The sequence below is a fragment of the Ursus arctos genome, unplaced genomic scaffold (assembly GCF_023065955.2).
Source record: "Ursus arctos isolate Adak ecotype North America unplaced genomic scaffold, UrsArc2.0 scaffold_24, whole genome shotgun sequence".
Classification (NCBI taxonomy): Eukaryota; Metazoa; Chordata; class Mammalia; order Carnivora; family Ursidae; genus Ursus; species Ursus arctos.
In genome coordinates this window covers 35082472-35106173 of record NW_026622919.1, presented here as the reverse complement: position 1 = coordinate 35106173, position 23702 = coordinate 35082472, and the positions used below count along the sequence as shown (strand labels likewise).

The 23702-nt window shown below is 38.5% G+C and overlaps 1 protein-coding gene across 15 annotated transcripts in view; it reads left to right on the top strand.

Annotated features, from left to right (window-relative positions):
• The window catches only part of ACACA (acetyl-CoA carboxylase alpha), a 280386-nt gene that overhangs the window by 142229 nt on the left and 114455 nt on the right, over positions 1–23702 (top strand). For all 15 annotated transcript variants that reach the window (XM_057317769.1, XM_026517535.4, XM_048223482.2 and 12 more), the window contains 9 exons: positions 588–695; positions 4837–4893; positions 5136–5180; positions 11869–11910; positions 12956–13171; positions 13930–14085; positions 16238–16441; positions 21434–21589; positions 23332–23478. In XM_057317769.1, coding sequence (XP_057173752.1) covers positions 588–695; positions 4837–4893; positions 5136–5180; positions 11869–11910; positions 12956–13171; positions 13930–14085; positions 16238–16441; positions 21434–21589; positions 23332–23478 — 1131 coding nt within the window. The remainder of the gene's footprint in view (positions 1–587; positions 696–4836; positions 4894–5135; positions 5181–11868; positions 11911–12955; positions 13172–13929; positions 14086–16237; positions 16442–21433; positions 21590–23331; positions 23479–23702) is intronic.

The following is a 23702-nucleotide window of genomic DNA, read 5'->3' as shown; positions in this document are numbered from 1 at the left end:
GAATGCTGCTATCGTAGTATTCAGGAAATTGTGGACATTAGATGGCAGGGAAAAAGAGGCATTTTGTTTAAAACTTTGTCCTTTTATTAAATCCCTTCTTTTCATTTCTCAGTAAAGAGATGATTCTGTTTTTTCCCTTTGAGGTTATTTTCCCATGGTTTGATGCTTCCTTTGTTTGATAAATTGTTAGGAAATATATGATGTGGGAATATGTTCAGATGGCTTCTTTCACTCATTTTGCTTCACATTCTGTGAAGAAATGTGGCAAATGGTTTCATTCCCATTTTATTGGTGAAAAAGTTGAGGATACAGTTGTCTTCAAGTTCATGTCAAGTCAAGATTTGAGGCCGCCTCTAGCTAATGCCTTTACTGCCTTATCTTTGAAAAGTTAGGTGTTTCACTTAATTTACTCCCTGTTGTGGATGCTGGGCACTGGTTTCAATTTGGTTATTCGTACTAGTGGGCAAACCAGAATGTCCTGTGTGGTGTATCTTTTTTTCAGGTATTCTACCAAGTACTGTAACTTCTCTCTGCCTCTGTATTAGCTGGCCTCCTAAATTTCTTTGTCTTGTGTTCTTGAGTTACAGGTCCCCAGGGATGAACCAATTCACATTCTGAATGTGGCTATCAAGACTGACTGTGATATTGAGGATGACGGACTGGCAGCTATGTTCAGAGAGTTTACCCAACAAAACGTAAGTCCTCAGTTGGGTGGAAGCTGATGGTGGCCACTTTCTTGCTGGTGTATCCTACCCACCCTTTTATCAGTCGCCACGTATAAGGCCTATCACTGATAATGGATATGTCTTTTACATAGTTCTGCCTATAGGAATAAAATTCCAAAGTGATTTAACAGTACATAATGAATGTCTTATGTCAAGAAATAATAGACCTCAAGTGTTCAAAATATTTTAAGGAAAGTAAGTTGTGTTCCTAAATCTTTCTCAGGGCTCTGTCTTGAACTTCCATTCACCTACTGAATATTTTACCTTTGGTGACTTTACTCCACATGTCTAGGCCCAAACTCCCCCGAGTTTCCTTCTGTGTCCTTCCTCCCCTCCCTTGAAAATAACAGTTACACTTCCATCCTCCTTTCAATTTTGTGTCCCTTGGGTATCTTGTGTTGACATCAAACGTCATAGTTTAAACCTAAATTTCCTTTTTCCTTCACCTCTATATGACTCCCCAACCCTCCCCCCCCCCCAAAAAAACAAAACAAACCCAAATAACAAAACCCTTTACTCCTGGTCATTCAGAAATCATTGACTTCTTCCTTTCGTTGCTATTCCATTAATCTACCCCTCTACCCACAATCTATACTTGTTTATTTCTATCTGGTCAGTCACCAAGGTCTGTGAGGTTTTTCTTGCAGTGTCTATTACCGTTTCTTTCTTCTCAGTTTCTAAATTCTGGACTGCCATCATTCTAGTGTAAACTCTTGCCTCACATCCAAGGCACAGCAACAGGTTTACTTATGATCCACCTGTATTCCCCTTGTTCTCCCTCCAGTTTCCATCCTGCTCACCTCCATAAAATTAAATGTCCAAAATGCCCCCATATTAAGTTATTCTCCCACTCGGCAATGGTTTTCTCACCCTCACGATACGCTATGTGACAAGCCTTAAAATCTAGTTTTTGTTATATCATCTATTATCTACCAGCAGGTGATCAAGGGGTCTTAATCTACTTGAGCTTGAACTTTTCCCCGTGTGTACAATAGAATAATTCCTGACTAATCCAGCCCCATGGGATTGTGATAAGAGGCAAATGAAAAAAATTTACATAGAAGTTCTTTATAAATAAAAAGTATTATTACTAAGAAATAAATTATTACTACTACTGACCAATTAGAAATGCAAGGAAGAAAATTACATTTTAGTGAGGGCTATTCAAGTCCTCATGAAAGATGAAATTTGAGACAGCTCTTAAAACAAGCAGGAGGTAAGAAGGAAGGAGGGAAAACTTGTGATGCTAGTTCTAGGGGGCACAGATCTAGGTGCTTCAGTAAATAATACATTCTTGGCCCTGGAGTTGCTTATAGTCTAGTTGGAGGGAATGGTTAGGCATGCTCAAATAATAATCTGTAGTTTTATTTCATTGTGACATGATACATGTCAAAGCACCTCTCTCCATCTGCCCTTAATGACAAGACCCACGTGTTTTCTTTGAATGGAAAACACCTAGTTCGTAGCGCTTATTATAAAGAAGTCAGTAGATGTTTTTTAAAATTTAATTTTGCAGTATAAACAAATAGTGCCATAGGCATTCACATCATGCTAATGGTAGCTACTCCGGACGATAATGGTCACTTTGTGCTTCACATAAGTCTTAGCATTTAATCCATTCTTCTCTCACAGTACATAAACTGACTGTGAGATTGTAGTGGCCAACATGAAGAAGGGGTGCTTCCAGAGAAGTGAAGGCACGGGACATGCCTGGGAATTTTTCTTTAGAAATTTACCTTCCTTCTTACCCTGGACTAGTGACCACCTAAAATTAACCTGAGACCAGTGACCAAGGTAACCTCAGCTGGAAGAGACCTACTGTGTGTGGCTGTTGGTTGTGCTGCTTGATGAAGTCATCTACGACTGTTTCTTCCCAGGTTTTGAGGCACTGACTGCCTATATGAGGTTGTTCTGACCTCAACTTTAGGTTTTTTATTATCCTCAGATCCACGTCTTCTATATCATCACACGTTGATTTAAAGAAGCAGTTTCCTTATTTTCACTACATATATTTGTAACATTAACTGGCAATAGGAAATTGCCTTTTCCCTTTACCGAACTTGTAAAGTGAGGCACAGAGAAATCCAGCATCTTTGCATATGGCTTTTTGGAAGGCTAAGGGTACTCTGTGCTGACATTCTAAGCCCAGAAAAGCTATTCACTGCATCAGGTACTGTGCTTATCTCGGAATATTTGGCATTTTCACCTCCTTGGTTTTTTTTTGCGGGGGGGGGGGGGGACATGAAAAGGAAGGAAAAGCAATTAAAAAAAAACCTGAAGTCATAACTAGTTTTGTTTTTCAGTTCTTGATCATGCTTCTAGCAGTTCAGAAAAAGTTTTTTTTTTTTAAGCACACATTAAACTATCAAATAGGTTGATCCAAATTGTCCAAATAATCTTCCAGTCCCAGCATGTCTTTTTTTCTCTCATAGAAATTAGGATCATATATTTGTAAATGACTTGTGGAGGAGATTGAAGCAGTCAGTGTAAATGGAGTTTCTCCAGGTGCTGACGCCTAATCGCTGGGTAATAGCTGTGGACTTGCTGTGAGACCCGCATTATTACAATGTAATCAGAATCCTGTTGCTCTGCTGTTATTGTCAGCCACTTGTGGAATCTTAAAAGCAATAACAATTTTGATTTTAAATCATGGCATTATTAAAGTTATTTTCTTCCCTTGCCAGAACACAGCTATTGATGCTTGTCTTTGAAGGACTTGGCTGTAGTGGAATTCTTTGTTGGTGTTGGGGAAAAAAAAAAATAACGTTTCTGTTTCTGGGCATGCTGAAAGACAGATAACCACCACAACCCCCACTCAGCTCTGTTCTTTTAAAATAGTTTTTTCTTATTGTAGTATCGATACTTGGTTATTTACACTAATGGTTATGATGCCAGTACAGATCATTTTTAAATGTTAGTAAGCCAAAATTTATTCATATTTGGCCTGGGGATTTATTATTAGAAAATTAATTTTTCCAGTTATCTTTTGTTTATGCTGTTAATTTTATTACTAAGCAGTGCCATAGTAGAAATGGAGAAGTAGGAGGAAAATGGCTCCAGAGTGTGCTTATTTATAAGGGTAAGCTAATTGGGATGTAAAAAATGCATAGTATCATGAAAGTTAAGAACTGATTTATAAACATAGCTCTTGTTTTGAGTTATGTCAAGGAATGTGATCAAACTACAGTCTGAATGTAGGTTGTGAAAGTCCATGTATTTTTTTCTGTTTGTGTTATTTGTATATTCTCTCAGGCCATTCAGATGATGGAATTGCCTTTCTGTTTGTTGCCATGTAGCCACTCTTTGTTAGGGACCTTTAAAAGCACGTCTCTTACTTAATTTATTAACCTGCTTCTTTGTCTCTACTTTGGAGATAAGTGAGCAGTACAGTATAGAGGAAGGCTTAGATGCAAAGGCCCAAGACTTATATAAGGGTCTGTCTTCAAACCGCTGGTCTCTGTTGATTCCTGATATACTGCTTGCCTGTGCCAAGTGGAGATGTAAATAACCACTAAGTTTAAAAACCTGTTAAACATTGCTTTTACCAATTTTTAAAGAGAATCTTTAAAAAATACCTTCATGTAAAGTAGGGGGGAAATGTTTGAGAAGAATTGAAAAGTTCAGGACTTGTTATGTTGAATTCTAGGAATGCAGTATCTGATGATAGATAATATCTGTAAATAACAGTGTAGCACCTGAATTTTCTGTTTTATGGAAATTTCTTCTTTTCCCTCTACCTGATTACATTTAGCTTCTATCTCAGTATTAATCTACACAGTTGAATACAGCCCCACCAGGTGTGATTTTATAAGCAGAAATTGTGTTAAGGTCCACCTTGAGATAGATCAGTCCTTATAGAATTTAGGTGACTTCATATAACCCTTCCCTACAAAGTTCTCCTTCAGTTTTGTCCAGATCAATATATGAAACCTATTCCATTGGAGCCAGGTTGAGATTTGTTTATTTGCAAGTTGAAGGTACTGAGACAAGATGTAGAGATCCAAAAAGGGTGCTTACCCAATCAGGTAAGGTCTTTATGAAGACCACGTAGGGTAAAATTGAAGATGAATGGAGATCTCATCTGTCTTCTGTTTTACATGTTTGTTCGTAGAAAGCTACCCTGGTTGAGCATGGAATACGGCGCCTTACTTTCCTGGTTGCACAAAAGGTACTGGTGTGTGAATGATGCCTCTTCAATGTGTCTTACGCTGCTGCTAGAACTTTTAAAAATAAAATATGGAATTATAATCATATGCTTACTTGTAGAATCTATGCAAATAAATAACTTTCTATAAATTTAATCAAGAAAAAGCATTAATTTAGCTCATTGCCTTTTACTTGGTTTGTTTTTAATTTTATTACTGATTGCCAGCTTCTGTTTTTCTTTCTTTTCTGCTGTTCATTTGAAAGGATTTCAGGAAACAGGTCAACTGTGAGGTGGATCAGAGATTTCATGTAAGTAAAAGGAACCACAATGAAAGATTACTTATTGTTTTATCTGTTTGCCACTGATTATTTAAATATATAGAATATGTTTGGGTTATTTAGAAAGGGCTGAACTGATATTTGGTTCTTCTTTTTGAAAGTGTTAAAATGCATCTTCCGCTTCTATAAGAGTGTGCAAGCTGGTGGTGTTTTTTTTTTTTTTAACCCTATAACGAATTATCAGTATCACTCTAAGAAATAGTTAAGAATGAATAGACGCGTTTATCCAGATGACTGAGGAAGAAGCAGGAACTAACTAGTAATTTCTTGTGTGTACATGGTGAATATAGGGACTCAGTAATCAAGAACTGCAGGTTGAGGGTTCCTGGGTGGCACAGTCGGTTAAGCGTCCGACTGTTGGTTTTGGCTCAGGTGTTGATCTCAGGATCGTGAGATTGAGCCCCCTGTCAGACTCTGAGCTCAGCACAGAGTCTGCCTGGGTTTCTGTCTTCCCCTGCTCCTCCCCTCCATGCTCGCATGCTCTCCCTCACTCTCTCCCTCTCTCCCTAAAATAAATAAATAAATCTTAAAAAAAAAAAAAAAAAAAAAACTGCCAGTTGTACTTTGGGGTCTTGGCTTCCAACCAAAGTTGGATTCAAGTTCTATTATTGAGAATTCTCAGTTCTGAAAAACAGTCATTTATTATTTAAAATGCTTTAACAGAACCCAAGTTGGTGTTGTCTTGTATTAATTCTAGGAACAGGAAATAAATAAAATCAAGCATTAAATTGCTTGTTCTCCCGTTTAACTGAATTAACTGTTAATGTTTATGAAATTAACAATTTTGTTGAAAAGAGAACTAAGTTAATAGCCTGGCATCTAAACTATGGTGTATCCATGATCATACCTAGTATGATGATACCCATAAGGTCAAAAATCCATTTGCAATCATGATATCATTTTCTAAAATGACTGATTATAGTCAACATATTTGTTTAAAAATTGACCTTAATGTAACTGAATATGATTCCAGAAGATAATAGGTTGGAAGTCTTAATTTTCCTGATAAGAATTTTGTTTTGCTTTGCTTTAACAATTAAGATAATTAAGTTAGTTTTCAAGCACTGCTCATTTGCAATAATGAAGATAGCGTTTGGGATTCTGGAAAGGACTTTCTAAATTCAAGGACCTATGTGTGATTGCTTTTATCGCTCTTTGTTTATTAGGTCTGTAGTACTTGACATTTTGTTTTCCTTCTCACAGTTCACCTTTTTGGTCTAATCTGTAGAGAAACAAGACAGACTATCCTGCAAGCTAAAGAGCTAAGATTTTCTGAAATGCTTTAGGAAATGTTGTGGACTGCACAACTCCCCTGTGTTATTGATGGCAGGAAATCAAGCGGAGTGCAGATATATATCAATCAATAACTTTAGATAGGAAACTGGAGGCAGTGGAGAAGTATGAGGAGCTTAAGGAGAACCCTGGGGCTTTAGGAAGAAAAATCAGGAGCTTAGAGTATAAAATTGATACTTGGGATAGAATATGGGAGCCCGTGAATAAATAGTATGGCTGGTAAATGCTGATCAGAACTAAGGTAGATGTGCCAGAGCTGAGACCTGGGTTTGGGAAGAGTATTGGGCTAGGTTCTTTTTTTTTTTTTTTTTTTTTTAAGATTTTATTTCTTTATTTGACAGAGAGAATGAGCACAAGCAGGGGGAGCTACAAGCAGAGGGAGAGGGAGAAGCAGCCTCCCTGCTGAGCAAGGAGCCCAATGTGGGGCTCCATCCCAGGACCCTGGGACCATGACCTGAGCCAAAGGCAGATGCTTAACTGACTGAGCCACCCAGGTGCCCCTGGGCTAGGTTCTTAAGTCTTAATGGATATTTCATTTCTCACTGACTTTGGAGTAATATAATATTCTGGGAAATAATAGCGAACTTGTAAAATTATTTTGCTTTTCCCTAATAGTTCAGGTGGAGTCTTCATGTCTATAGCACAGTAACTGGTTTCCTATAATAAGCACTCCATGATAAATTAAAACCCTCCACTAAAACTTCTAAAAAGTCAAAGGGATTAGTTCAACCGGGCATTATTTTTCTTTTGTACTTTCTTACCTCTGAATCTATTGCATGTCCTAGAGTGTATCTACACCTTTAAAACATTTTTTTTTCCTCTCTGCTATCCAATAGGTTAAATAGGGACATGTATAGGCAAAATCTGCTAGGAAATGAGCCCAGCAGCTGCTCTTCCCCAGGAATCATTGTCCAGGTCCTATTTATAGTGACATCAAGTGGGAAATCCATTAAATTATCAAGTGTTTTGTCACCAGTGGAGGAAAGGTTGCTTTAGGACATAGAGAACGTTAAGGTTTAGGTGTGGATTGGATTTTCTCCGAAGAATTGAATGGCAGAGGAGTTGGGGTGTTTTTATGTTAGGCTCCTTAGAAATGGTTAGTGGTTATGCAGGGGGCAAGGGCAACTATTACTGAGCTCCATCCAGGATCTACAATAGCCAGGAAGCCTTGGCAGGAGTTGTACAAATCCAGGGCTCACTCTCACGGTATGGCTGTGAGTTCCTCTGCTGGTGGTAGCTTGCCATTCATGAAGGATGCTTAGCCTCTGTCATGTCATCTGATGTGTGCTTGCCCCATAGTTAGTGTAGTGTGAAAAAGAGGAAGCTTTCTGGGAGTGTTAGAGATGAATCCCTTGATCTCTCTGGCTTCTTGGTAATCCACTGTGATGTATGCAGCCTCCCCTGTTCTACACTGTGAAATCCCTATATTATTGAAGAGAAGAGAGAACGTGCACATGACAGGGCAAGGAGAGGAGGAAGGTTACCAAGTACAACACTGGCTGGTGTGGAATGAGGCCATTATGCTGTTGCATGGTCTTCTGGCTGCTTCAGAACCAGAACCATCCCATGAGCCAGACGGAGGAAAGATTCCTAGAGAGTGTGTATATTGTTAGGTGCTTATTCAGATGCCAGTGAAGGCTGTAAGCATTTGCAAAACTTCCTTGTCTAATCACCACAGTCCCCAGAGAGCTGAGCACTGGAATGTCTGCAGCTGCTGAGTCTTTTAGAGACTCGAAGAACACGGAGCCTGTTCTTCTGAGCTGGCCCTATCCACAAACAGTAAGGAGGCTTGGTCTCCAGGCCTCTAATTAAATCAAGTGCCCAAAACAGGGCCCAAATAACTGCTTAACATTGATATTTAAACAAAGTTTGAGGCAAACCCATCCTAGTAAATATCTCCTTCATATTAAAAAAAAAAAAATTGAAGCTTTGAAAGCAAAAGAACAGGGTCTTTGAGTTTCTGCAGCTGAATAAGCTCTCCAGTTTTATGTAGTATTTAAGTCTCTTAGTTTCAGTCACATTTCAGATCTAGAATTCCAGAAAGTGCAGCAGAAGGTGCTGTTTGATTGGGATGTAAGTATGCTTTTTGAAGCTTTCCATATTTTTTTTCATTGCAGTTTTGTTAAGGATACTAAAATGCAAATTTTCAGGATTTCTTCTGATCCTTTGCAACCTAAACAAAAGCATTAGGTCCAAACACGTTGATAAGATTCTAAAATCAGTTTTGCATCTCACTTTTGCTTCTTGTTTGTAAGATTTTATGACATTTAAAAAATTCTGCTATAAGTCACCTAGGAGATAGTTGTAGTTCTGTGGGTTTTATAGGAGTGATTCCTTCTTTAAAATGGCTTGGATTATTTGGGCCTGAAGGAAGAACCCACTATCAAAAATAGTTATCATGGTGAGTAGTTAATTTCTTTAAAAAAAATTGGTATGTCAATTATATCTCAATAAAGCTGGAAAAAATTGGTAGTTTTGTTTGCTGGTGGATCAACTATTAGTTTTTCAGAAGGTTTGGTTTGGGTTTTTGTTTTAATTACAGTCTATATAATTAGTTCTCAGCATGTTGAGGTAAAAGAGAATTGCACCAGCAAGTTTCCAATTTCTTCATCTCATTAGGTTTTTAACACGATTATTAGTATCATAATCAGCTATGATGTTTTCTGTTGCAGGTTTTCACATTCTCTGATTTGCAGGGTGTCTTGATTGGCTAATTTAGGCAAATTATTTTGATTGTCTTGATGATGGTTGGCTGATTAGAACACAGCAGGGGTATAATTTCTTCCTGAGAAATGTTGCATTCTTTTGGTTTTTGGTACCAGAACACTAAGAGGGTTTTTCTTTGTGTACATTCAATTATGATATTTGCCCATAACACTAGTAGAATGCCTGGAAAGCAATTACATTAGTGATGGAATAAGCATGAATGCTGTTAGTGGAAAAATTGGAAGTCTCAGGATGAGGTAGGGCGAAGGAATTTACTACAACTATAGGTCCAGACTTCTGCATTTCTTCTTCTCTGTGTTTCAGTGATTTTTTTGAGCACCAAAAGAGGTGACTTCCTATAAAAGTCTTCAGAACATGTATAGCTTTCCAAGGATCGCTCAATAATCCGAGTTTCTCATCACACAGAACTTCTGGCCATCTCCTGTTTCGAATGTTTCACACTTAAATTGAGGACCTCACTATGGAACTAAAAATTTGTCCAGAAGTTAAAAAAAAAAAAGTTTGCCTGTAGCATCTCATAACACTTTTTCTTAAACTTAATGAAAGTGGTTTTTCGATTTTGGTAGTCTTTGGCCATTTCTGTCAAGAACTAGTCAACCTCTTTCATTGTTTGTTGTAAAGAAAGGTATTTCCATTCAGATTGCTTGCTTCCCATGCCTTTCAGTTACTATAAATTTTCTTAATTGGCTGAATAGTAAAGACAGTGTTTTTTGGTTACTATTGTGATGTTTTTGAAGAAAAATGATTTTGATCCTGCATATATACACACTTGAATAAATGGTACACTAAATAAATATTTTAATTAATTAATAGTTCTGGCAGAATAGGGTGTATGCTTTGAAGACTTTATTATCACTTTCCTTCTCTTTCAGAAAATTTCATGGAAGGATTTTATTACCTTTCCTTTTTCTGACCTGTGTTGCTTTTTAAGCTAATGCTCTGAAAGCCATACCTCTCAAGAGTAAAACCAGAACTAGGCTGTATAAAGCCATGAGCATGAAATCTACTGACAACTCAGCTGAACGTCTTCCTGCTTAACCTTGAAGTCATCCCCATGTTCTTCACTATCATTCAGGGGAATTATTTAGAACAAAACATCATCAGTAAAAGATCAGTGCTGTGTAAAACCCACTTTCAAAGGGCTTTTAAAGACCCAAGCCTGGACAGGGGATTTCCTGGGCTTGCTAAACAAGCTCCTAGAAGCCTGTTAAATGCAGTTTTATAGTCAAAATGCCAAGGAAATGTAACGTGATTTATTAACTCCGTAAGCTTTAGTTAAGGTATGTGGTGTAAATACCTGTGGAAAGTATTCAAGAAGCTCTCAGTAAATTCAAGAACCACAAGTTTTCAGCAGTTTTGCTTTGTTTTTTTTCCTTTAAAGCCTTAATTTCTCTTTTTTTAAATCTCCTCAAGGAGAAGTCATCTAAATAAGGAATTTGAATTATGACAAGAGTAGAAAGGTAGTGCCCCCCCCCCCCCCGCCCCGAGAGAGAGTGGTAGAAATGAAAGGTTGTAGGCTCTGGCCATCAGAGAGACTCAAGTTCATGTTCTGGTTCAATAATCCTGGGCATATCGCTTGGCCCTGGCTTCCTGAGCTGTAAGATGGGTCATCATGTATACCTGAGAGGTTGTTGAGAGCGTTTGATGGGACGGCACATGAGAGCACCTTCCACCTAGAAGGCTTTCAGTTCATGTTTCTTTCCTTCATGCTTCCTAAAGCTCATTGAGGCATATTTAGGCAGCTAGCTAGTCCTGGTCTTTCTGCCTGTACCAATAAGTGTTTGATTATATTGCACTCATAATGAAGAAGATACCTAATGAAACCTCCTATAGAGGCAAATAGTAATGACTTGATTCCAACACTGCCAGTAGAGCTTCCCATCTGAGAAACAGGAGTATTTGGTGTTAATAAGTTAAATTTCAGAAACTAATGGACTCTGCTAATTGAATTCATCTTTGTTAATTAATAAGGTTCTAGGAAATTGGTTGCTTTGTTGTGTAATGCCCTGCAAAAGAGCAGTAAGACCTAATGACTACAAGTTCACTAGTTCCATCCCATTCTCTCCTATACGTAGAGTGGTAGTGACCAAAGGAACATCTTACACTTTCCTTTGTCTCGAAATGTTATTGCTTAAACCCTTGGAATTATTGACTTGAGAGCAAATGTGGAAAAAACATGGGTTGGGGATCCTGTGCTATCTGGCTAGTTTACATTTTAAGAGCTTCTTAAGGAGAAACTTGGGAAATCAGTCCAGTAACTACTATTGCAACGCTGCAGCATAAGGGTATAATGGTTTTATTTGCCAGGTTGTGCCAAATGCAACACCCGGGAAGATTTTTTTTTTTTTTTTTTTTTTTCTTTTCACTTGGGAGATGAAAAAAATACGAATTTTTTTTCCCTAGGAGAGGGTAGCTGTTAAAGTTAGGGTAATAGTGTGGTGATTTCAAATTTGGAAGTGGGGTCAAAGTGGTAGTTACCCAGAGGATCATTCATATTCCCTGGGCTAAACTTAGGTAAGGAGCATGTTTTCTAGGAACTGCCTTCTCGATGCATGACTATTTCTATACTTACTATGTGTTTATTCCCAAAGAGCCGTATCTGTGAAAGACTGACACATTTTCCCCTTCTTCAATACAGAGAGAATTTCCTAAATTTTTCACCTTCCGAGCGAGGGATAAGGTAAGGACTGATCCCTTCCCGCTTTTTTTTTTTTTTTTTTAATCTTCATTTTGTTCTTAAATCTTATGTTTGCCATGTGCTCTTCTTGCCATTCTCCTTTCTCTAACTGAACTTGTGCTTGCCTTTGCCTTATATGCATCTTGGAACTAAAGAAGACCCCTTCCTAAAAGAGTTTGGTTTAGGAAACAACATACTGAGCCATCCGGAAAAAGCGATAACTTTCACAATCCGCCCTAGCTTTAGGATGATCCTAACGATATGATGTTAAAGGACTGTTATACTTAGTAGTAGTATTCTTGTCACCCACAGATAGTCATTTATACCCAAGTCTTGCCTATGTGCATTTGTTTTTCAATTTTAAAATACAGAATTTCAGAAAAGTGTTGGTTTCTTCCTGTTACTGGCTTTGGCTCTCCCTCTCCATTCACTCAGTTGACCTGTGCTCTGGAAGAACAGTATTTCAGCAAAACATGCAGTAAATGTAAATATAACTTTTTAAAAAGATATATAAATAATTATATATCTGTAGGGATAGAGGATATTCCAAAACCAAATATTTTTGTTTTTAAAAATTATATGGTGTTTATTTGTTGAGTATTTACTGTGTCATTTGTACGGTGCCAGAAATAAGAGGATAAAACCAGGCCCTGCCTGTAAACATTTTAGTTGGGTAAACCCGAAACACTGGTATGTGAAGTAGCTATTCATATGAAGCAGTCTGGGGTTAATTATCAAAAATGAATTGTATGGACAGTAATGCAGTGGGAGTTCTGAGGGGACTGGTGTTTTTGTTTGCTTGTTTTTAATGGAGAGCGTCACCACTTGTAAAAGCATAAATGATGAAAGCTTGGGAAGTAAATAGGCGCTTTAGTCCCTAATCTTGTGTAAGCTATAGCATTAGCCTTGTATGTAGCTCATTTTTGTTGCTTATTTGCACATCATCGCTTATGTCTCTATTTTCAAGCCTCTCTTTTACGTACACGTTCGTACTATAATCTTGTAGCTGCCTCTCGTGAGCTCTTTTGTTCTCCACTTTTGTGCTCAGTTTGAGGAGGATCGTATCTACCGTCACCTGGAACCGGCCCTGGCTTTCCAGTTAGAGCTGAACCGGATGAGAAATTTTGACCTTACTGCCATTCCATGTGCTAACCATAAGATGCACCTGTATCTTGGGGCCGCCAAGGTGGAAGTGGGCACAGAAGTGACAGACTACAGGTTCTTCGTTCGCGCAATCATCAGACATTCTGATCTGGTCACCAAGGTGGGTACTGTTTTTTGGTGAGACGTTATCCCCGAGGGAAAGGGCAGAGAAGCAGGCGTTGTTCAAAATCAGGTTTTCGTTTTTTGAATCAAGGCTCTTATTCTTCCCACTCTTCAGTAACCAGCAGAAGTCTGAGAGTCCTTTCTCTCACAGAAATAAATATTCCATATTATAGAAGACTCCAAAAAAAATTTTTTTTCCTTCGCAGTGGTAGCATGAAAGCACTCACTTGAGAAAAGCAAAAGCGTCTTCACAGAAAAATCACAGGGAAAGTTAGATGACGATAGAAGATAAAGAGAAAAGTTAGAGAAGGCCCTGTTGTAAGTCCATGGGGAGGTAGGTAGTTTCTGTGTAGAGCAAGGCACTTCCTGACATGTTAATGATTGCATCCCATAGCCCCATAGCTATACCCCTTTTTTCAACTTTTACTTTCCAAACAGATTTACTTTCTAAACTGCTGCATTTGCCATACCTGAATTGTAATCCTATTGGAGGTAGAGCTTTGGGGATGCCTAGCACGTCCACCTGTTGGAAGGAAATGGCTTGCTAGGGGGCAGGAAGAAGGGCTGGCAGGAACTCTTTCTCTGACCCTTGCCTGCCTCTGCCACCTACAGTCATTGAGCTGACTTTAGGGAGAAAGGTAACATCAGCAGGGGCCTTATGATTCATGACATACTACTAAAGTTATTATAATAGCCAGTTCTTTATTGACTCTTCTGAAACACACTAATGTGGATGGTGATTTTCTTCTTGCATAGGAAGCTTCTTTTGAATATCTACAAAATGAAGGGGAGAGGCTGCTCCTAGAAGCCATGGATGAGCTGGAAGTCGCTTTTAATAATACAAATGTTCGTACGGACTGCAACCACATCTTCCTCAACTTTGTGCCCACGGTCATCATGGACCCATCAAAGGTACATTTCTCCTTAGCTTTTCTTCCCGCACTACCAAACACAAGCAGAGAGATTCATCCATATTTATTCTCACTTGGACCTGGAAACAGGTACTCTTGGCCAGCTAGTTGAGCCCTTGATCTTTAAAGTTTATGGAATGCTTGTGAGACAGGGTTTCCAGGAGGCTGTCAGAAATTTGATATAGCCACTGAGAATAGACGTCAAAACAGAAGGTTAGGTATGATGTTATCTTGCTGGTCATTTAGCAGTACAGAAACATGAAGTTTTTCTGTTATTCCATTGGTACCTGCTGATGATATTTGTCACCATAGTGGTCCTGTTTTTATATAATTCCCTAGGATTTCTCATCTGAAATAACTTTGTTATTATTGGGCCTTTTGGCAAAATTGCTGCTGCTTTGCACTAAATGTTACTTACCTGGTGGCCTTAGGGAGGCAATGCACCTTCCCAAATGCCTAACCTGTTTCTCTTCGGTATTTTTCCACAGGGAGAGGATTTGTTTGATAAGGAATTTTCACATGTATTATGTATGTTTTCTATCCTAAGGTTCTATTCTAAAATGCATTCCATATAATTTAAGGAAGGAAAACAGGGTGATTCTGTACTTGACCTTTTATCCTAGGTGTAATAAATACAAGCTGCTCTCTGTTTGTATTCCCTCTAACCTTTTTCTATCATGGTATTGTGGAATTTTGTTAGGACAACCAGTATCCCCCTTTCTCAAGATGAATTGTAGGCATGGACTTTTGCTTTTTTGAACTAATTTCTAAGACCTGAAAAATCATTTTCTGCTTTTTTTTTTCTTCAAGTCTCCAAACGACTGATAGGTTGCTTTAGTCTGTCAAGAAAACCAAGGACCACTCATTGAGTATCAAGTCTCATCATCTAGTTTAAGTAAAGGTTCTCCTAAGTATTCTGGGATTGATGAGGCTAGAAAACTGAAAACATGTCCAGGACGCTATATAACTATATGTATTTTTAGATTTGACTTACCATTTCTCAGTGAGTTTTTTTTTATATCTGCCTCTCTGCTTCCACTCTAAATACACGTATACCGTAGCTGTGCCTTTCTAGTGATAAAGAGCTATCAGTTTCCTGTATGTTAGAGATTGTTGATTTTGTTCCCTCAAGAAAAGAATAGATAGATACCTCTTGGTTAACAAGCAAGTGTGGGACTAGGGAAGTCAACTTCTTGAAATTCATTCTAATCTAGGACTCTGTGGTGCAAAAACAGACTGCAAGGGTGGCATGTACTTCTGAAGAACCATAAGAGAAGGGTGGTAGAAGATATTTTTGATATTTTCTAAGTTAAGAAAGCATTTTAGAAAGATACTTCATTTAAGAAAATGTTAATTTTAGTAGTATGTCCTAGCTGCCTACAGCCATATTGGGAAAACAAAATTTCACATTAGAATGTCAATAAGGAAAAATCCCATCGAAGGCCATTTGGTTAAAATAACTTGCCTAAACCTGAAAACTAGGAGCGCTAAGCTGCCTTGGTATAAGCCTTCGAGAAACTATGGAACATCCACCTCATCTACTTAAATCCCAGTTGGACTTGGCAATGACCAAGCTTCAGAGCTCTGTTTAGAGAGAACATTCTAGCCCCACCTACAAATTGCCTCTCTTTAATTTGTGCAATTTACTAAGAGGCATATATTATAAAGTTGAATAAAATTGTATAGGAAAAAGCTCATGGTGGTAATTGCTGTGATGATTTAAGGTCCTGTAAATGCAATGAAACATAGTTACCATGCATATAAATGCTACTTAATAGCTGTTTAACTAGAGATTTTATTCTTATTTGGGGCTTTCTCTTAAATCCCATAGCTTGTAATTTTAGATATTGCAGATCTTTGATATAGAATATGAATATAATTGGAAAAGGGGTAGGGAGTTACACAGATTTGGGTGTTGTGAGCCAGAGAACCCCACTCAAATGCCATGCTGCCATGAAATTGTCCCTGACTTGTTCTAAGCGAGAGTAGGGCTGGGGAGAAATTATCTTACTTTTTATATGGAATACATGTAGTGAACATCTTCAGAAACCAGCACCTTTTTCAGTTCCTTCTTTCCCAAAGATGGGCAGACCTGAAACAGGTTCTGGTTACAAGGTGTTTAAGTTTTGTGCTTGGTGATGTGCCTGTGACAGATTGAGGAATCTGTGCGGAGCATGGTAATGCGCTATGGAAGTCGGCTGTGGAAATTACGTGTCCTCCAGGCAGAGCTGAAAATCAACATTCGCCTGACACCGACTGGAAAAGCAATTCCCATCCGCCTCTTCCTGACAAACGAGTCTGGCTATTACTTGGACATCAGCTTGTACAAGGAAGTGACTGACTCCAGGACAGCACAGGTACAGTAGTCAAGCAGGCTCCTCAGAGTTTTGATTTGGTCCTAAAGATGAGCTACTGGTCCTTGGTACGGAAGACCCAAACTCACAAGTCCCATTGGTTCACGTAGCGGAGTTACCCTCTGTCAGCTTAAATGGTCACATGAATTTGAAAAACTTCATTTGCCTGATAAGATGCGCCTGTGTTCTTAATCATGCTGTTAGGAAACCCTCAATCTTTTGTGACATACTGATGAGCCCTAACAGATGGCCAAGTGAACCTGACTCCAGAGGTAGTTCCGCAGTTCAGGTTCTTTTTTAGAGGGCTCTTGAGCTACCTGAACTACCTTGTCTGGTCTGGTCTGTCCTTCTTCCTGTGTTTGGCCTAGATAGTCTACTCATTGGCAAGTAAAGAAAGAATTGTTGAAGTACGTCACGAGCTTTGATTTTAAAGAAGAAACATTTCAGTGTAATATAATAGCTTGAACAGTGTCATATTCACCCATTATGTTATTCCATTTACACACATTATTTTTCCTTTTAAGAGCTCAGAGTGTTATATATCTATAAAAGAGCAAAGTAGCAAACTTTAACCCCCTTTCAGGTAGAAAAATCAAGAATGTGAAATTGGACGATGACTCTTTCAGTAGATTGATTCTGTCCTAACAGAGAATTCCTTTCAATCTATGTTCCCACCTTCATTTCTAAATATTCGTGCCATTTGCTATGATACTGGATTTAGGTTGGTTTGCCGTGGCTCACATATTCTTAAGAACCGGGGTGTTATTTTAGGTTTTGACCTGAACTTGGGACGTGCCTTTCTTCTGGTTAAAGGATGACCTTGCTCTGGGATGTGTGTGTACACAAAGGTCTCAGTTTGTTCTATGCGTCAGGTACCAGGAAGAGATTATATGTCTCTTGTTTTTATCTAGGTCCTTTTAAATCCAGGAATAGAGGCAAGAGAAGACATTTTTGCCAGTATTTGGAAGACGAATTTTAAAAATCTGAGTTTGGATGGTTGTTAGCGTGACCTTTCATTTTGTGCTTTGATTCCCAGTTAGAGCGCCAGAGAAATCTATCCAGTGAGAAGTGAACAGTTAAAACAGAAAGAGTGGGGGCACAAGAGCACAAGGGGTGAGCAAGAGAAAGAGTATACAGTAATTTTTGCTGCATTTGATGTTTTTCAGGACAACCTTAAAGACATTTTCAGTCAAAGCTTTCCGTGGTCGGGGATATTTTTAATTAACTTCTACAATGGCTTCAAGGCAGGTCTATTCTCGTGAAAAATAAGATGGCCACTTGAGATTTTAATGTTTTTGATAAATATGTTTGTTCTTCATAACTACTTTTTTTTTTCCCCTTTCTTTTATTAGAGAGTTCTTAGATTTCCCTCATTCTGGCTAGTGGTGGCACAGGGGCATGAAAAGCTCAGATGCCTTCAGTCAGGATTTAGTACTATGCCTGGCACAAAATAAGCACTCAATAAGTATCCGAAAGAATTAATGAGCTACCTTTTGCCTGAGGGAAAACCCCTGTTACCTTGGGTCCTGCATATTTAGGAAGCCCTGAAGGAAGAGGTCTCCCTCAGGCTCCTCAGTTGAGAGAGTTGCAGCCACTGAGGAGCCCAAGAGCCCCTGGCTAGAGGAGGGAACCAGCAAAAGAAACAGCCTTCAGCTCTGCTCTGGGGCTCTTAATGTCTACCTAATGCTTATTGCCAATTTGTTTTTTCCGTCTTTGTTCTAGTGAGTCATTATGTAAATCTAAAATAATGTAGAACCCTGTGTATCATTCATTCATTTGTTCATCAATGTAACATTGATTGACCACCTATAGTGTGTCAGGCACTGTGGATTCAAGATAAAAAGTAACCTCTATTCTTGAGAAATTTACATCGGGGTGGGGGGAGACAACAGATAATTAGTTTCTCTGTAGAATGATTATGATTTGTGCTATCATAAAATAGGTACGAGGTTCTACGGGAGCAGACTATATAGGATCCGAGATTGTTTTTCAAGAGAAGCCCTGTGGATGGCTCCTGGTGAAAGGTGTATGATATATAAAATATATACATGTTTTCATGAACTTGTAAAACATACACTTTACCCTTTTTTAACTCCTATGTCCATTATAGTAGAAAATGGAATTATTGTAGGTAGCTGATCATTCAGCAGTATCCATTACCATCAACCTCTTGGCACAGCAAGAGGTTCGTTCGTTCTTTCTTTCTTTCTTTTAATATTTAAGATTTTATTTATTTGAGAGAGAGTGAGTGAGAATGAGCACACAAGCAGGGGCAGGGGAAGTGGAATAGGGAGAAGCAGGCTCCGCACTGAGCAGGGAGCCTGATGTGGGGCTTGATCTCAGAACCCTGGGATCATGACCTGAGCTGAAGGCAGATGCTTACCCATCTGAGCCACCCAGGTGCCCCTTGTTTATTCTTTCTGACAACAAGAAGCAAGGTTGACTGGCTTGAGCTCCATTTTGTTTCATTTTCCTGGTAAAGTCTTTGTGTTATTAGCTGTAATAAAGACATATCAGCCAGTCATAGTGGGGAGAAGAGATTTGGGTAATCCATTGCATATGTTAATTGATTTCCAATGTGTAGTATAAGGGAGAAACTGTACATTTTTAAGTGATCTTTATTGAGATACAGTTTACATATATAATGCACTTATTTTATATACATATACTTCAGTTCATTCTGAAATTGTATACACCTGTATAACCACCAGCACAGTCATGATAGAAAACATCTTACAACCCCTAAAAAGTCTCCTATTTTCTTTTGCAGTCAAAGGTAGAGTCACCAGCCCCAGCCCTCGACAACCACTCATCTGCTTTCTAGTATTAGAGATTAGTTTTGCCTGTCCTAGAATTTCATATATATTAGACACTATGTACAATGTTGTATCTGGCTTCTTTTGCTCAATATAATATTCTTGAGATTCATCTACATTGTATAGACAATGGGTATGTTCCTCTTCGTTGCTGAGTGGTATTCTGTTTAATGGATATACCAAAAAAAATTTTTTTATAAAGATTTATTTATTATTTTAGAGAGAGAGTGTGTACATGAGCAGGGGGAGGGGCAAAGGGAGAGGGAGAGAGAGAATCTCAAGCAGACTCCCTGCTGTGCATGGAGCCTGTTGCAGGGCTTGATCCCACACCCTGAGATCATGACCTGAGCCAAAATCAAGAGTTTGACACTTAACCAATTGAGCCACGCACGCATCCCTGGATGTACCAAAATTTTTATATTCATTCACCTTTTGATGGACATTTGAAGTTTTATTTTCCAGTTTGGGCTATTATGAATAAAGCTGCCATATGAACATTCATTTACAAGTCTTTATGTAGATACGTTTTCATTTCTCTTAGGTAAATCTATGAGTATGATTACTGGGTCACAGTAAGTGTATGTTTAACTTTATAAGAAACTGCTAAACTGTTTGCCGAAGTAGTCATACTATTTTAAATTCCCACCAGCAGAGTCTACCTAGAGGGCTTTCTCCAGTCCCCTTTCTCAGTTACGTTGCTTAACTAATGACCAGCCTGCCTTCATTCCACCTTGGCAAAAGTGAGTCTCAGACTCTACCCACAGCTCTTGTCTTTCCCAACAGACAGGAATGTAGTCTCAAGAACCTCCTGCTTTTACTCCTTCTTCTTATTTTGATTTAGTTTCTCTCCTGAGTCTATTTTTCTCATTCTAACACCCTGACCTCACTTAACACTTTGAATCTCTTAAAACATTACCATTTCTACCTAAGACATTGCTAATTCTACCTCCTCCCCAGTGACTTTGACCATTATTAGTCATGTGGAATAGGACTGGAAGCTCCCTTCTGTGGGGTTATAAGCCGCCCAAGACAATTTTTGCCCAATATAGGACCCGACTGACAAGTCAGTAGAACATATTTGTTCCTCTGAGGTAGGAGGCTAAGGATTCACTTAGCTAAATGGCGTCCAGGGTTTGGGAAAGTACTTAATTCTGTTGTTAAGCCTATGTATCGGGTTCACAAATCTATTCCTTAATGGTGGACTTAAGCTTATCTATTTTAGACCAGAATAGGTATGTGAGTATACACACATACCCTTATTTCCCACATTTGTATTCACTGTGTTGGGAATCTATATTTTATGTATTCATGCATAAAGTGCCTAGTTTAGTGTCATACAACCTCTGGGCACTCAGTAAATATTAACTGAATTGAAGTAATGGCATCCCTTATAAATATTCATAAGCAAATAAAACTATCTAAATATAGGGAGTATGAAGTACTCTTCTAGAAATGTTTGAGTTAAAATGATTAAAAACTGTTGTGGAGATTTCATTAGGTGACAATATAGGTATTGCAGAAGCTATTCACTAGTTGTAGACATAGTATGCTGGGGAGATAAACATATATATCTACATCATATAAATATATATAATAACATTTACTACAGGCTATGTCTTATGAGCTAACGAGAACTGACTAGCTAGATTCATGGATGAAATCCATTTCTGGCAGAAATCTTTGAAGCCTTTGTCTGGCTAATAACATGAAGCACCTTCTTATCAAGTAGACTAAAGCATGGATAGTAGGGTAGAGCCTTGACCTGGCCTTCTGTTGGGGAAAGAGCAGAATTCTCTTCCGTGCGTAGTTGTTCCTCAACTTAACTGTGAGGACTGCTCAGACTTGTTAGCTGACACACTTCATTTCTGAGTACATGGATTCAAGTCACTTTAGAAGGCAAGCATTGTCAGTCTGTCTCTGAGATGTGAAGTTGTACTATGCTTTCTTGTTGATTTCAGTAATCCAAAAGTGAGAGCAGCCCATGGTGTGTCATTGGTCACATACCATTTTTTGGATCATCTGTAGAGAGGTGAGAACACTACCCAATGTGTAAAGGCATGTCTTAGCTACTCAACCCACCAAAAATGTGTTTCAAGAAATAGCATTTATGAAAAAAGCCCATCTAGGCAGCTGATTTTATTCTTTCTGAATTCCCCATACCATTGTCTTTCTCCTGCAGATCATGTTTCAGGCGTATGGGGACAAACAGGGACCACTGCATGGAATGTTAATCAACACTCCATACGTCACCAAAGACCTGCTTCAATCAAAGAGATTCCAGGCACAATCCTTGGGGACAACATACATATATGATATCCCAGAGATGTTTCGACAGGTAAAGGCGGCTAACTGGAGGGCTCTCGTATGTTCCAAAGAGGGTTTTTCCTGAATTTCCACTAGAGGCAGCTTAGCCTGAAATGGGGACACTCCCAAAGAGCAGGAAATATCTTAACACCACTCATTTCTATCTCGTTTGGGATTTGGTTACTGCCAACTCCAATATTGGGTAGTTCTTTATGAATTAAAAGGGGGAGTAGTGAGGATAGAAGCCTCTGTTAAGTAGAAGAAAGTAAACTGAGACAGCATGCCTGTGATGGTAGGTTACAGTGACCTGTGTGAGGAGTTATGTTCAGGTATGTATCTCTTAAACCTATAATCAAATTATGGATGTTAAAAAAGAGGTTTGAAACTCTAATTCTCTTTTTCCTATTTTCCAAGATAGCCCAGGTCTTTAGCTGATAGCCTAGGTTAATATGATGAGAATCAATGCCGATAACATATACAAATGGATATAGAGTTCATGACACACACTTTAAAGTATCAATTCTTTTGTGTGAGATTTATTATAGCTGAATAAAAACTAGTGTGAGAAAATACGGCATTATGATTCTCATCCTTTATATGAAAATAAATTCCTTTGATCTGTATGGTGAATCATCTCCGTGCTGCAGATTTTTCTTCCGTCAATGGAAGGCAAGAAAAGTACATCCGCAGCAGAAAATGCAACAGACAAAGTATCAAAAGAATACTGAATTTGTCCTTAAAAAAAAAAAAAAAAATCTATGAATATAGGATTTTTCCAAGTCTCCTAGTCAGTACTACCAGTATTACTACATTTGAATTTTAATAAAGTAATATATGTGGCCTTGGTAAATAGTCTATCTGTAATTCCTGTATTATTCACAAGTACCGAAGATTTCCTTTATGTAGTCATTTGTTTACAAGTTCTCTCTCTAGAAACATAGCTATCTTCATTTAGTATTACCAGCATTATTAGCCTACAAGTTGAGTGTTGGTTCTGTTCCCCAATGCCAGAACTATAAATAGAAATGTCATTCTATATAATTCTCCCTATAGACTAGACATAAACACCGTGATTGGAACATCTGGGTATGAATGCATCATATTGCCTTTAAATGTTGCTTTGAGACAAGCAAAGAAACAACCAGTTCCCACTTCATGAGGCATTTGTTTTGGTAAAACAAAGTTAGAAATGGAAATTATAATGGTTTTTAAGTGGATCAGTCTGCTCAGATTTGAGCAAAATTCAGCCCAATAGATCTGAAAAGGCATTAGAAAGAGGATGCTTCCCCTGACCCTCTAGTAGAAGCTTTATTCTTGCCTTCTCAGGTTTTCTTTGTATTTGCTGAATGTCATAGCACTTTTCCTAGGTCTTTTTCTATTCTTCTGGGTTTTTCTTCCATTTTTTAAAAGAGGGATTAATGGTACTTACTCCGATTTTTATTTTAATTTTCCTGGGGGGGGGGGTAGTCACGTCTGTTTGTTAGGTCTGTTGTGTTAGTTAATGCTCTAGTGCTGATTCAGAATCACTCAGCAATTTGACTTTGTTGGAAAAGTGCCTGCTTTAGACATGTGAAAAACATTATGTGAAAAATAATTACAAATCTGTTTTTTCACTGAGAATGAGAGGTGCAGAATTTGGCCTAATGCTTTGATGCTCAGCAGAACACTTGGAAAGGAAAGAGCAAAACCAGATTGACTGAAACTTAATATTTATTTTTGTGTATGTTGAATTGCTCATTGTCACTGATGAGTCAAACTTCTCTCCTCCCCTAGTCTCTGATCAAACTCTGGGAGTCTATGTCCACTCAAGCATTCCTTCCATCACCCCCTCTGCCTTCTGACATGCTGACCTATACGGAGCTCGTGTTGGATGATCAAGGTCAGCTGGTCCACATGAACAGGCTTCCAGGAGGAAATGAGGCAAGTAGCTGAGTCCCCTTCCCCCTTTCCTTAATCTCTGTGTCCACTAGTAGCAGCTTTCCATGGAGGTGGTCATTAAATAGCATTAATTTGGATCCTACATTAATTTAGGTGCTACGTAGGTAGCATAGTAGTCTTGCTGGTAGAGGTCTTTAGGGAGAGAATATTGACTAAATATCAAGGAATTATTAATTTTTTAGGTGTGATAGTATTTTTTAAATGGT